Source organism: Podarcis filfolensis (assembly GCF_964270895.1).
Source record: "Podarcis filfolensis genome assembly, chromosome: 14".
NCBI lineage: Eukaryota > Metazoa > Chordata > Lepidosauria > Squamata > Lacertidae > Podarcis > Podarcis filfolensis.
In genome coordinates this window covers 12,804,900-12,820,622 of record NC_139616.1, presented here as the reverse complement: position 1 = coordinate 12,820,622, position 15,723 = coordinate 12,804,900, and the positions used below count along the sequence as shown (strand labels likewise).

Here is a 15,723-nt window from a genome sequence, read left to right as displayed (position 1 = left end):
TGCCAGAACTAATCCATGTTCTCAAGAGACTTTGTAAGTTAAGGGAGTAAGAAACAAGTTAATGAATCCAGTGATCTTCGTGAAGTTTTCCATCTTTAAGCGATCTGGATCGTCATGTCCACTGAAGAAAACCTGCAATGTTCTGAATGCATTTTTTTAAAAAAATGAAAGAGAAAAAGAACAAAAGCATCTCCAGGAAAAGAAGATGATTCTGTTTCTCCATCAGTCTCGGATAGGATCATCTGACCTTTGTGAACTGAACTTTTTGATTCAGGAAAAAGATTAAGAATCAGTAAATTATAGCGTCTCAATACTGCTGATTATACAACTCACCTTCTGATTCCTTTGAGTCTACTGTCCACTGTGCTGTTATTTTAGGTTGAGGAACCCTTTGACTTGTCTAATAGTAAGACAATACATGGGGAACTATTTCTGAACACCAAGAGTAAGAGGGCTGGGGAGAAACATCCTAAAGATTATTATTTTTTACCTCCACGGACAAAACCATTAGTTGCTATTGCAGAAGTTGATAAGCCAGTAATAGAGGTGACCATGGTGGCAAGGAGGATAATGATAACTCCAAGACCTGTCAGCAATGAAAAGATGAAAAATGTAACTTATGGCTCATAACTCGCTACAGTTGTTATTTAAAGTAGTAGAGAAATCAGACTTTGTCTTTCACTGGTAAAACTACTTCATCATTATAGCTATATGAATACCTGTTTCCTCTCTCTTCCTCAGTTTAGCTATGTCACGTAAGACTATATAAGCCAGAGTGCTGCATGCTCTAGTTATCTCATGCTTGGACTACTGCAATGTGCTGTATGTGGGGCTACCTTTGACGGTGACCCGGAAACTATAACTAATCCAGAATGCGGCAGCTAGACTGGTGACTGTTAGTGGCCGCTGAGATCATATGACACCGGTCCTGAAAGACCTACATTGGCTCCCAGTATGTTTCCGAGCACAATTCAAAATGTTGGTGCTGACCTTTAAAGCACTAAACTGCCTTAGCCCAGTATACCTGAAGGAGCGTCTCCACCTCCATCATTCTGCCCGGACACTGAGGTCCAGCTCCGAGGGCCTTCTGGCGGTTCCCTCACTGCAAGAATTGAAGCTACAGGGAACCAGGCAGAGGGCCTTCTCGGTGGTGGTGCCCACCCTGTGGAACGCCCTCCCACCAGATATCAAGGAAATAAACAACTATCTGACTTTTAGAAGGCATCTGAAGGCAGATCTGTTTAGGGAAGCTTTTAATGCCTGATGTTTTATTGTGTTTTTAAAATTCTGTTGGAAGCCACCCAGAGTGGCTGGTATAAATAAATTATTATTATTATTATTATTATTATTATTATTATTATTATTATTATTATTATCCTTCATTGGCTCCCAGTATGTTTCCGAGCACAATTCAAAGTGTTAATGCTGACCTTTAAACCCCTAAATGTCCTCAGGGTATAAACAAATTGTTGTTGTTGTTGTTGTTGTTATTTTAGGAATCAGATCCTCTTAATGTTCTGTATAGCACTTGGCAAATTTTGGTTAAATAACCATATTGTAATCAACGGGAGCAGCAGTAGGAGACAAAGCATGGGGTCTGTATCCAACTAATTGGGCACATGGAAAAACCTACATGAATGCATTGGAACTTCTCTCTCCCCTCATGTGCCCCCTACACCACCCCCAGCTCTGTTCTGGTGGGTTGGAGAAACCACCAGAGCAAACTTTGGGGTGCACTGGAGGAGAAGATGGAGAGGAAGTTATGTTGTGCTCATATAAGTTACTCTATGTGTGCCTTGATTTAGTTGGCTACAAGCCTGAGTACCTGCGTTTGTTCACATTCATCCCTTGCAGCTAACAAAACTAGGCTTTATTTCATCCGGGTCAAAGACCCAGTTTGGAACCCCCGACTCGCATTTGCATACACACACACACACACAGGCAGGGAGCCTCAATGGCGCCACTCTGGAGGCTTCGCCCGGGGCAAAAAACCTGGCTAGTTCCATTATAGCGACAGCTTTGCTTCACTTATCTGCCTGCTCCATCTGTTGTCTCCTCCTCTGTCAACATATTGATTGCAAGCTGCTTGCAGACTTCTCTTGCCTTCATGTTACTCAGCAACATGTGGTATCTGTTGATCATATTTTAATAACTAATACCGTAAAGTGGTACCTCGGGTTACAGACGCTTCAGGTTACAGACTCCGCTAACCCAGAAACAGTACGTCAGGTTAAGAACTTTGCTTCAGGATGAGAACAGAAATCGTGCTCCGGCGGTGTGGCAGCAGCAGGAGGCCCCATTAGCTAAAATGGTGCTTCAGGTTAAGAACAGTTTCAGGTTAAGAACGGACCTCCGGAACGAATTAAATTCTTAACCCGAGGTACCATTGTACTTTTCCATGTGCAAGACACCCCCATGTATAAGATGACCCCTATTTTTTTTGAACCCAAAATTAAGAAAACAAAACCCTAAAATAGAAGTGAAAAGCTGGATGATCTGCGGTGGCGGTGGCAAGTTGTTTATCTTTTTGGGGGGCGGTTGCATGAGGAGCATGTAGTGCACCATGGTGCAGAAGCAAAGTGCAGAAGCAGTGGACACCACACACTCCCCCTCGGCGGCAGCTGTGGCGGCGGCGGCGGAGAAGGAGGCTCCCAGGGAGGATGTTGAGGAAGCGCCAGGGGAACGGAATGCCCATTTTGCTCTGGACCATGCCATCGAGCAAACTGAGCTGAGGAAGGGGGTGAGCTGGCTTGGGGAAGGGTGGGAGTTTGAGAGGGGAAGAGGAAAAAAAGGAAAGAAGGGCAAGGAGACGTAGCTGAGGCAGCTCCTGTGGTTGAGTCGGCGGAGGCTTCAGGAGGCAAGCCAGTCGCCGCCATGCAGCCCGGGGGGGGGGGGGAGAAAGAGGGGAACATAGCTGTCAAGTGTCCCTTATTTGAAGGGACAGTCCCTTATTCCAGCACCATGTCCCGCTGCTGTCCCTTATTGATGGCTGTCCCTTAAATGTCCCTTAAATGATGTCCCTTAAATTTCAAAGGAAGCAGCTACTCTCCCTCCCTCCCTGCCAGCCAGGGAGGAGGGAGGCTCCAACTGTGTTGCTTGGCTGTGTTGCTCACCCAATAAGAAGTCTAAGAACGACGGGGGGGGGTGGAGCTTGCATGCCTTGTGTGTGGCTAGTTAATGCAAGCTGAGGGGGATTTTGAATGCTGGACGCCATTTTGTTGCACTTGCTGCTGCAAACTTTGCAGTGCAAAGCCAGGCCGGGGAGCCATCTTAAGTTGAGGCTGCATAGGCCTCGTGGTGCATGTGATTCAGATTCTATTCAGTTGAACCTCTGGTTACAAAGCTGGTTGGACAGTGTTCTCGAAGCTACCAGCATGAGTTTGACCAGACTGCAGGAGGACAGGAAGACTGGAGTGCCTGGAACAGGTGAGGCTGCAGGTCCCTTATTTTCAAGGCTGTTGGTCCCTTATTTTCAAATCTGTAAGTTGACAGCTATGGGGGGGAAGGCAGCAGGAGGAACCGCCTCAGCCTGCCCGAGCCAAAATCCTGGACTTATGTTTCAGGGATCAGCAAACTTTTTCAGCCATGGGCTGGTCCACACTTCCTCAGACCTTGTGGGGGTCCGGACTATATTTTGCGGGGGCGGGGGGGAATGAACCAATTCCTATGCCCCACAAATAACCCAGAGATGCATTTTAAATAAAAGCACACATTCTACTTATGTAAAAACACGCTGATTCCCAGACCGTTCATGGGCTGGATTCAGAAGGCGACTGGGCAGCATCCGGCCCCGGGCCTTAGTTTGCCTACCCATGGCTTAAATATTTAAAAAATCCCCCCAGATGCCCATGTTCTGTGTACAAGACGACCCCCATTTTTTTACTATTTTTTAAAAGTGAAAAACCTCGTTTTATACACGGAAAAATACAGTAATTTTGTGGCGCTGGTAGCAGTAATTTCTCCACAGTGCAGTAGCCTGCTTCAGAATGGGACAAACCATTTTAAAGTCCCAATCAAAGCAATGCAGTGTTAATAAATGAGCCACATCTGGATCATACTATTCGTTATCTCCCTATGCGCAGGAGGGAGCAAGATTGTGCGTCTCTCCCACCCAGCACATCCCTCCGGGAACCTGCCCCCTTCATTCCTAGACATCCATACCTAGACGTTATGTTTGAAGAGGCGCACACAATCCGATGCATGCAAAGCCAAATTACATCAACAACAACCACCCCACAATTTGGGAACTGACCACGTGATTTGGGCTTATGTACACAGTGGATTTAGATGTGTACAAAATATTCAAATGCTATAACCACACATAGGTGTCTGGGAGCATCTGCAGCAAGATAGCCACATTTGGTGATGAGGCGACACAGGGACAAGACTGGGGAGCATATCACCCAAATTCTGAATACTAGCAAATTATACTTTTGGAATTAAATTTGGGGCGGCGGAAGCAGAGCCATCATGGTAGCTCTTGTTACAAAGTAACGCCAAGCTCTGATTAAAGTTTAGATTAAAAACCCCAGTTGTAAGGGCATTAAATAACATTAAAATGAATGGCTCTTGCCCGTGGCTATTTTCATACCTCGGAACAAAGTAATGCTTCTTGATAATGGCAATAAGTTACTAAACTACCCTTAAAAAAGGAACTAATTTTGCATGAAACCCCTGAGCAAAGTCTTGGCAATGTTAAGATGTGGAGTTTTCATGGCAAGGCATATACTTATATGTGCTTCCAGCTGCAAGGCCTCATTTGGTATGCATCATAAAACCGGCAAGCACCCTTTTGTCAGGCACAGTGCCAGGTGCAAACATGTAATGCTGTGGAGATGGAGAAAACTTCCCGTCTCCCCTTCATTTATTCCAGCAAGTTTCCTGCCAAGCCATTCTCCTCTAAATAGCAAAAGTTATTTCGCTGTCTGATCCTGTACATGCCTGCTTAGAAACAAGTTCCACTGAGTTCAGTGGGACTTACTCCCAGGTAAGCATGAAATCAGCCCAGAGTGCTCACTGGAAGGACAGATTCTGAAGCTGAGGCTCCAACACTCTAGCCACCTCACGAGAAGAGAAGACTCCCTGGAAAAGACCCTGAAGATTGAGGGCACAAGGAGATTGAGGGCACTAGTTCAAAAAGGTTGGCGACCCTTTCCATAGTGAAACAAACCCCTAGGAACCTCTTCCTCCTCATTCATTCATTCATTCATTCATTCATTAACAAGATGTATATACCAATTATGTATGGAAGTAAGAGCTGGACCATAAAGAAGATTGATCACTGAAGAATTGATGCTTTTGAATTATGGGGCTGGAGGAGACTCTTGAGAGTCCCATGGACTGCAAGAAGATCAAACCTATTCATTCTTAAGGAAGTCAGCCCTGAGTGCTCACTGGAAGGACAGATCCTGAAGCTGAGGCTCCAATACTTTGGCCACCTCATGAGAAGAAAAGACTCCCTGGAAAAGACCCTGATGTTGGGAAAGATTGAGGGCACAAGGAGAAGGGGACGACAGAGGATGAGATGGTTGAATAGTGTTCTCGAAGCTACTAACATGAGTTTGACCAAACTGTGGGAGGCAGTGGAAGACAGGAGTGCCTGGCGTGCTCTGGTCCATGGGGTCACAAAGAGTCAGACATGACTAAACAGCAACAAAGAATGCACAGGATTAAACTTTAAGGTTTCAAAGCCTAATTGCAGAAGTTTTTTTTTCCATATAGCTCAAATACACATCCAGAAATCCTTATTCCAACAAAATGCCTTTGGAGCAAAAGCCCCATCTGCACTATACATCTACAGCAATATCATTTAAATGGTCATGGCTTCCTGCAAAGAATCCTGGGAACTGTAGTTTGTTAAGGGTGCTGAGAGTACTTAGGAGAACTCTGTTCCCTTTACAGAGCTATGATTCAGAGAATTCTTCCTCCTTAGAATTGCCTTCAGTGATCTCAATGGGGGGTGGGGTGGAGAGGATGGGGGCAAAATTATTTGTTGGCTCTGGCTCCATCTTTCAGTGGCTCTGCTCCACCAACTGTTGGTATTCCTGTCTTGCACCCTACTAGTCCCAACACCACCAGTCACCACTGGGTACAATCCTTAGCCATAATCCCAGTGCAGCTGGTGTTCATGTTCAGAAACAACAACAACTCAGTTATGTGTGGAGAAGCCTTCCCCGTCACTGCTGTCTCCCAATCATCTCAGAATCTAGCATTCATCCAAATCCTTCTGGTACAGTCGTACCTAGGTTTGCGAACGCCTTGCGACTCAAATGTTTTGGCTCCTGAACGCCGCAAACCCAGAAGTGAGTGTTCTGGTTTGCGAATGTTCTTTTGGAACCCAATCGTCAAATGAGGCTTCCACGGATTCCGATTGGCTGCAGGAAGCTCCTGCAGCCAATCGGAAGCCGCGCCTTAGTTTTCGAACGTTTTCAGAAGTCGAATGGACTTCCGGAATGGATTCCATTCATAACCAAGGCACGACTGTACTTAGGTATACTTTCTGCTCCCTGTAGGTAGACAACTTATAAATGTCTTTGCTCCAACTGGCTTTCTTCACATCCACACAGCTTTTGCCTTTTTTTACTAAAAAAATGAAAAAAAAAATGGTTCATTTTCACCAGGAGTACTTGCCGTCTGAGCGCAACTGAACTGCGTGTTTTCTAAAGAAAACAGATTTCACTGTAGGGGTTCCAGCCCCTTAGGAGTAATGTACATCATCAACAAGACTCAGGCTGCAAAAGTCTATCTGACATCATCTTCATTTTATCAGGAAGCTTGTGTGTCAATTAGATACTGTTTGAAGTTTACTTTCAGTGATTTTGAGGTGGCTGGGTTTAATATTCCCAGTGCTTTTTTTCTGGGGGGACACAGGGGTATGCATACCCCTAAACATTTAGTGAATCTTTGTACTTTTGTCCATTTACTGTATTTATTTCCCCCAATTTGAACCATAAAATGGTGATTTTCTTGAATCAAAATGAGATTACCCCTAAACATTTTTTTAGAAAAAAAGCGCTGATTATTCCTGTTATTTTGCAAGTCTGTAGGATGGTGTTGCTCCCCCAACAGTGATGTTATTTCCCCGCTAAACATGAAGGCAGCTGTTGTTGACAGGAAACACCCTGCATCAGCTCCTCATAATTTTTTTTCTGCGATAGATTGCACAACAATGAGCAGATAGTCTCACACACGTCATACATGCTGATTGTGATTCTCAGATTTCGGTTCAGTCCATTAAAAACACACTGTCTAGTTAACAAGTGTTTTAGTGATATGCCTTTTAAAAGCAATGTTTTGCAAATTCTCTTGCAGAAATGGGCCATATAAAAAGACATTGCATTTACCTTTCCTACCGTCTGCAAAAAAAGAAACGGCGTTCTTTCAATCGATAGTATCCTGATTCTTGTGTTAGCGCTGCTGTTGTTGGAGCTCCATCTAAAATGACCCAACATTCCTTCTACAACTGCAGTGCAAAATGTGCTTTGGTTTCAGGGAGAGATGGACCGGAGCATTTGATGCTAATGGCAGCCTGCCTCCTAGAGCAAATAGCAGCTTGGTATTCATCAGAAGGTATTCATTCATTCATCAAAAGGGACGCGGGTGGCACTGTGGGTTAAACCACAGAGCCTAGGACTTGCCGATCAGAAGGTCGGCAGTTCGAATCCCCGCAACGGGGTGAGCTCCCGCTGCTCGGTCCCTGCTCCTGCCAACCTAGCAGTTTGAAAGCATGTCAAAGTGCAAGTAGATAAATAGGTACTGCTCCGGCGGGAAGGTAAACGGCGTTTCCGTGCGCTGCTCTGGTTCGCCAGAAGCGGCTTAGTCATGCTGGCCACATGACCCGGAAGCTGTATGCTGGCTGCCTCGGCCAGTAAAGCGAGATGAGCACCGCAACCCCAGAGTCGGTCATGACTAGACCTAATGGTCAGGGGTCCCTTTACCTTTACTATTCATCAGAAGCACCTTGCAATGGGAAGGTAAGCTTCTAAACCCACCCCACCCTGGTGTTTCGAAAGGGGAGTCTAAATGCCCTAGTGAAGGGCCTTTCTCTATATGTGAAGTCTGAGTTGGCCACACCCATTCCCAGTATGCAGCCCCCAGAGGACTGACCAAGGGTGAATGCAGCTCTCAGGCCAAAGGAGATCTGCCCCCTCCCTATAGGGGCTGCATCAGTAATAATGTACAGCCATATATGTACCGCCGGAGCATTGGTTTTTTTTGGGAGGGGGTGTTGCTGCTGCTATTGCAGTTGGTTTTTGTAGCTTTATTTTAGATTGTGCTGTGATTTATGTGGAAATTGTTCAGTTTGATTACATTTTTTTAAATGTTTGATTTCTTGTGTATTTTTTAAATAAATTTATTAGAATATAAAGAAGAATTCAGAGCTTTTTATCAAATCTCTTTTCCCCCTCTAAACTAAAACAGTAATCTAAGTATCTTATCAAAAGGAAAAGAGAGAAGAAAAAGAGCAAGAAAGAAAAAGGAAAAAGAGAAGAATATAAATATAATAAAGAAATAGTTTGGTTTCATATTTTTTATGTTTTATTTATTGTTTATGTTGTGGTTATGTATTTTTTTCATGTTGTAAGCCACTTTGAGCATAGTTTGAACTGTGGAAAGGTGGCGTAGAAATAAAATTATATATGTATGTATGTATGTATGTATGTATGAAAGTGCCTCTGCCCGATTAAAGGAAAATCAAAACATACATTGAATGCATACATTGTCGACTATGTGTTACACTTGTTTAAGCTGCTTAGAGCAGATCAGTTTGTTGTTGCTGTTGTTGGTGGTGGTGTTATTTATATGCCATCCATCCGACTGGGTTCCCCCAGCCACTCTGGGCGACTTCCAACAAATTAAATCACAATATGAAAATAAATCAAACATGTAAACTTTCCTGAACAGGGCTGCCTTCAGATGCCTTAGTTTCATACACCTACCTGGTTAATACAGGGTGGGTACCAAACATTCCATGCTCTTCATTATAATTGTATATGTTGTTTTTCCTTTGGGCACACATATGGAATGATAGTGTAGACCAGTGGATCTGAAACTTTGTGTTATTAGGCTACTCTTTCCATATTGACCTCTGCCTGGAGCAACTAGGCTTCTGGGGGAGTCTCTTAGGAACCTCACTGCTATAGACCCAGGCTGAATATATCTTCTACTTTTACAGCACATTTAAATCACACTGCCTTCCCCAAGAACACTGAGCACTGCAGTTTGTTAAAGGTAATGGGCATTGTAGCTCCTTAAGGGGTAAACCTTTGAGGGGAAATTTGTGCTTTGATTATCGTCTTCCAAAGCAACTACTTTACAGTCATACCTTGGGTTACAGACGCTTCAGGTTGCGTTTTTTTGGGTTACGGACCGCCGAAACCTGGAAGTACCAGAACGGGTTACTTCTGGGTTTTGGTGGTCGCGCATGTGCAGAAGCGCTAAATCGTGCTTTGATCATGCGCAGAAGCGCCGAATAGCAACCCGTGTGTGCGCAGACGTGCCGCTGCGGGTTGCGGACGCTGTGGGTTGCGAACGTGCATCCCACACGGATCACATCCGCAACCCAAGCGTCCACTGTATTCCGAACCTAAAAATGGAAAGCGCAATGCTGGTGGTCAACAAAAGATCTTTACAGACTCTCTCAAGGCAAATCTTTAAAAATGTCATATAAACACAGACAACTGGGAAACACTGGTCTGTGAGCGCTCCAGTTGGAGAACAGCCTTTACCAAAGGTGTCATGGGCTTTGAAGACACTTGAACTCAGGATGCAACGGAGAAACGTGCTAAGAAGAAGGCACGCTTGGCAAACCCTCACCGTGATCAACTTCCGCCCAGAAACCAATGTCCCCACTGTGGAAGGATGTGTGGATCCAGAATTGTCCTCCACAGCCACTTACGGACTCACTGTTAAAACCATGTTCATGGAAGACGATCTTACTCGGCTACGAGTGATCACCAAAGAAGAAGAAAGGTACAGGGTGTACTGAGCCTCCTTTCCCACGAATAGGAGTAACCCTGTCTCTAGACTGCATTGCTTCAGACTTCAAAGGGTGTGGGTTTTACAGTATATGATGGATTGCTGCCCCACAAAAGGTGAGGAAACAATCCAACACAGGGAAAACTTGATGTAAGAAGAATGGTTCTCGCCTTTCCCTCTCGCTGATGCGGTAGTTTTCTATAAGCTGTGATTTATTTGCTTTTCAGGCCAAAGCATTCGGCCATGTGATTTTCCCACCTGCAATTTGGAATGGGACATGTACAGTCCAGAAATGGGTGGATGGCCTCCATTTGCTGTTTGTGAGAACCAGACTCTTAAAAAGCTCCTAAAAATAGTCAAATAATTCAAAATGTATGGCTTTAAAGATGCAGTGCCAAAATGTAAGGTACGTACTTTTCATTTATATACAGTGCTTGCCATCAACACAGTACTGAATATTAGATTGACACAAGAAGCTGCTTTTGGAATAGACAAGGTTTTTGTCTGAAAAGCTAGATGAAGGTATGATAAGCAAATCCTGCTCCATAATCTGATGGTTGGCACATTAGGTTATTAGTCCTGATCGATTTAATAGAGTTGTATTCAATGCTAGCCTTTCTCAGAGTAGGCCCATCAAAGTTAAAGGGCATGACAAACTTGGGCCCAATAATGTCAAAGTAGGATTTAGTTTGAGACAAAGCATAATTTTGAACTTCCATTTCATGAGGCTCAATGTGGTGCCTTCCATGGTTCTAGATTCAGGTAGGTAACTGTGTTGGTCTGATGCAGTCGAAATATATATATATATAAAACTATTGTCCAGTAGCACCTATATAAGTTTGTTCTTGGTATTGTATATATACCAATATATATATAATATATATACCAAGAACAAACTTAGTTGAAGTTTGTTCTTGGTATATAGATATATAATATATATTGGTATATATACAATACCAAGAACAAACTTACCGTATTTTTTGCTCTATAAGACTCACTTTTTCTCTCCTAAAAAGAAAGGGGAAATGTGTGTGCGTCTTACGGAGCGATTGCAGGCTGCGCAGCTATCCAAGAAGCCAGAACAGCAAGAGGGATTGCTGCTTTCACTGCGCAGCGATCCCTCTTGCTGTTCTGGCTTCTGAGATTCAGAATATTTTTTTTCTTGTTTTCCTCCTCCAAAAACTAGGTGCGTCTTGTGGTCTGGTGCGTCTTATAGAGCGAAAAATACGGTATATATTTAACATATAAGAGACCAACTAAGTTTGTTCTTGGTATTAAATATATAAGTTTGTTCTTGGTATTGTGTGTGTATATATATATATATATATATATATATATATATATATATATACCAAGAACAAACTTAGTTGGTCTCTAAGATGCTACTGGACAATTTTTTTATTTTTATATATATTTCGACTGCGTCAGACCAACACGGCTACCTACCTGAATCATAATTTTGAAAGTATTCACATGTCTGTTCCGTTTAAAGATAGCAATTTACACAAAATAGTTTTTTTTTTAAAAAAAAAGATGTTAAACAAATATGTACCATATACCCATTCACACTTTAGTTTAAATGCTAATCATCTTTGTTGAAAATTTCTCCTGTTTCTCCTTCATATAGTGGAAAAATATACTTTTAAAAATACGTACCAATTCCAGCTTGACCTACAATCCAGGAGAGTCGGATGAAGAGCATCACGCCCCAGATATTCAGCATGCATCTCACCTAAATTATAAACAAAGACAATTGCATCACCATGTAATTGCAGAATGCAAGAGGCATCAGTTTTCCATGTATCAAAATAGCCTATGGTTTTGAAGACTATGATCAGATCAGTGAAAATGTTTAACAAGGCTATGAGACAAAACAGTCAAATGTAAAAGTGGTCATAACACAACAAACAACAGCAATGACCAGTGGCCCTTCATGTTGTGTTAAGGCGTTTGCCGCAAATGGTGTCATGCAAGTTAGGCCCACCCTCATTTCCCCCCAACACTACTAGCTGTAGCCTGAGATCTTCACATCTTGATCAGGGGAAATCTTTCCACATTTAGCTGAATGCACAGAGAATCCTTCATGCATTTCCTGCCACTCAAGGAAAGAGTCTGGGTGGGCTGGATAGTGGGGCAGTGCAAACAGTTACACTGTTCATAATAGAACATGTGGAGACAACTGTCAGAGCAGTGCTTTAAATGAAATTTTAAAAAGACATAAAGGTAAAGGGACCCCTGACCACTAGGTCCAGTCATGGCCGACTCTGGGGTTGCAGCACTCATCTCGCTTTATTGGCCGAGGGAGCCGGCGTACAGGTCATGTGGCCAGCATGACTAAGCCGCTTCTGGTGACCCAGAGCAGCGCACGGAAATGCCGTTTACCTTCCCGCCAGAGCGGTACCTATTTATCTACTTGTACTTTGACGTGCTTTCCAACTGCTAAGTTGGCAGGAGCAGGGGCCGAGCAAGGGGAGCTCACTCCGTTGCGGGGTTTCAAACCACCGACCTTCTGATCAGCAAGTGCTACACTCTGTGGTTTAACCCACAGCACCACCTGCGTCCCTTCCAAAAAAAAGGACATATATGAGTGCTAATTGAAGCTGCCCATAGAGAGAGAGGGAGGGGGAAATGCAAAGCAAAAAACACAAACCCTGATATACTAACCGGAGCAAGTAAACTCCAGCACAAGCAATTGCATGTGCAGAGAAGGGCAACCAAGATGATTAAGGGTCTGGAAACCAAGCCTTGCATGGAACAGTTGAGGGAGTTGTGTATGTTTAGCCTGGAAAAGAGGAGACTGAGGGGAGCTATGATAGCCTCCTTCAAATTTCTAAAGGGCTGTGATGTGGAAGCTGGATCAAGCTTGTTTTCTCCTGCTCCAGAGGGTAGGACTTCTGGTGACTTCACATCACCAGAAAGGAGATTCTGACTAAAAACCAGGAAGAACTTTCTGACAGCAAGGGCTGTTCAACAGTGGAATGGACTTCCTCAGAAGGTGGTGGCATCTCCTTCCTTGGAGGCTTTTAAGCAGAGGTTGGATGGCCATCTGTCATAGATGCTTGAGTCGAGATTCCTGCATCTCAGGAGGTTGGGCTAGATGACCCTTGGGGTCTCTTCCAACTCTCCAGTTCTATGATTCTAGGATATATATTTTGCTTACCAGGACCCCTTTCACCCATCCAAATTTCACAAAGCCTCCTTTGGTTTCTTCTTCCTTATTGGATTCAGCTTCTTCTGTATTGCCATCTGCTTTGGCGAATTTGTCAACTGAACCAGAAGTCACCGCAATGTTCTAAACAACGACAAAAATTATTTTAAAAGGTATTTAGTATGATTGTCTTTCAGATGAAAGAAACGGGAGCGTGTCTAGCCCTGTGGTTCCACAGGAAGACAGGAAATATGCAGAATGTCTGATCAGGGATACAGCAATCTGGAAATCTCAGTTTTCCCCCTTTTAAAAGAAAACAAGGTTCTGGCATTTATGTGAAGATATGGACAGTGCCAGCTGCAAATAAGACACCAAAGCAAATGAGATTTTCAGTGGTTGGAGGTTGCGCTTCAGGACGTGGATAGCTCCCTTCTGTAATTAGCAAAACTATAACAAATCGTGCAAAATAGGAGAAAACAAGCAAATCTCCAGCTTTCCCCCTCACATAGAATACAACATCGTTCTGCCAGGGCATGCCAAGACTTTTTCTCTACATATCATTTTCTCATTTCATTAGGGACTTGAAAGAGACAGAATCTTGGGTGGTGTGAATTTTCTAGAGATATATTCATATATCCATGGCCTCTAAAAATTCTCCATGCTATTTTTGGTGGCAAATTTTGAGTGTGTGTCCGTGTTTCATGGCATATTCTACAGGAAAGGATGAGAATTCTCAAACAGTTCAGGAACAGCTTGAAAGCATATGGGGCTGTATGCAGTGTGCTCTGTCTGCTAGTCCAAGGGCTCTTGAGCTAACGGACAGGTGAATTTCAATGTTGTGCAACAGAGGAATCCACTGCAACAGTTGTGCCAATGGAAACTCATTGTGCATCAGAATGCTTTATTTATTTTACAATAAAGTCACCGGCAACCTGCTTATGTGTTCATTGGCGCAAAGCATTTTGCTACTGAAACTGAAATAAGAATACGGCCGAGTGACTTTAACTTAGTGCTGAATGGGATATGTTACATTAAATAAACTGCCTATATATATATACATCATATACACTGATGTAAAACAATAGATCCTGTTTATCAGTTAGCATAGGGTTGATCCAAATTTCATATATATATATATATATATATATATATATATATATATATGAAATTTGGATCAACCCTATGCTAACTGATAAACAGGATCTATTGTTTTACATCAGTGGGCTTCATATTTTTTAACCTTAGGACCCTTCCCACTATGGAATTATCCATGAAGCAGTTCCTGAAATCCAGAGCTCTACAGCTTTCCCCCTGACATGCTTATCATCTGTATATTATGTGAAGCTCCACCTGAACAGTTACTACATTACTGAGAACTAGATCTTTGTGTTAAGCTGATTGCAAGCTGCTTCTTTTTTTTAAAGCCTTGCTTTATTACATAAAACCATGGGTGCTTATTTACATACATAGAAAGAAAGTTGGGGATTTAGGTCCCACTGAATTTAATTAACCCAGCTCACAGCTAAGCATACAAGATTTCAATTTTATGCATGCATACGTGGCAGTGGGCCCCATTGAGCAGGGATACCCAATATAGTGCCATCCAGATGTGGACTACAACTCCCATCGGTCCCAGCCAGGGTGGTCAATGGTCAGGAATGATGGGAATTGTATTCCACAATATCGAGATCGCTGCCCTGCCATTAAATATAGACTTCCATCTGAGTAAATATGAATTGGATTGAGCTACAAGTATGGTCATTCTTAATGCCCTCTCAGTTGAGGCTATACGGGTTATGTTACCAATAACTCTTCAAAAGAACAAAAGAGATTATCTGTCTTTTCTTTCTTTGACATACCTTTGCCAGCTGTTCGTGGATGTCCATCAGACTTGGCCTGTTAATTTTGACCCCACTGACGCTGCCAGTGTTTCGGTAGTAACCAATCTTAGGCACGGCATCCATTGTATTATGACCAAATGTTTTCAGGTAATACGTGTTGCTGTGGGTATCATAAGGGTGAAAATTCCCATCTGTTTTAGAGGCATCCCCGTTTTGAAAGAAATTGTCATATAATTCTCTGTTTTCAGGCCTGTAGCTGACTCGGAGTCTATTATTGACATCGTCTGCAAAAGAAGTCTCTTCGTAGCGTTGTGAGTCGGGATCGCCTTGAGATTGTACTGTATTGTCATGGCTTTCATTAATGACATTGACCTGAAATCTGTTTGGACTTGGGTCCAAAAATACATTTTGAGAATTATTCATAGACATATTTATGGGCAACGGATATTTCAGTCACAGATCTTACTGCTTCTTTGTGGTCAGATTCCCAGACTGCTGTGGGGTGCAGATGATCCCGGTGTTTCTCATTCAGTAATTGCTTCCGCCAACACTCTTACTTAATGATGTTGTGCAACTCTGTCACCCAACAAAGAAAAAACAAGCAATATTTTTAAATTAGCTGATTTATTGTCAGCCATCAAGCCTGGTGTCTTACCATTTATTTTTATTTTTATTTGTAAAATATCAAATCTATGCACTACCTTTCAACAGACAACTGTGAGAATGGTTTGCAAGACAGAATAAGACATCAGGGAA

The 15,723-nt window shown here is 43.0% G+C and overlaps 1 protein-coding gene across 2 annotated transcripts in view; it reads right to left on the bottom strand.

The window, feature by feature from the left end:
• Window positions 1-15,522, bottom strand: part of SLC12A1 (solute carrier family 12 member 1) — a 70,836-nt gene extending 55,314 nt beyond the window's left edge. The window contains exons 1-4 of one of the 2 annotated variants that reach the window (XM_083586330.1): window positions 14,986-15,522; window positions 13,139-13,270; window positions 11,635-11,710; window positions 491-586 (exon numbers count right to left, since the gene is read on the bottom strand). In XM_083586330.1, the coding sequence (XP_083442456.1) occupies window positions 491-586; window positions 11,635-11,710; window positions 13,139-13,270; window positions 14,986-15,396 (715 nt within the window). In that variant the 5' untranslated portion in view covers window positions 15,397-15,522. The remainder of the gene's footprint in view (window positions 1-490; window positions 587-11,634; window positions 11,711-13,138; window positions 13,271-14,985) is intronic. The other variant, XM_083586329.1, reaches the window with a different exon arrangement.
• Window positions 15,523-15,723: the final 201 nt, after the last annotated feature.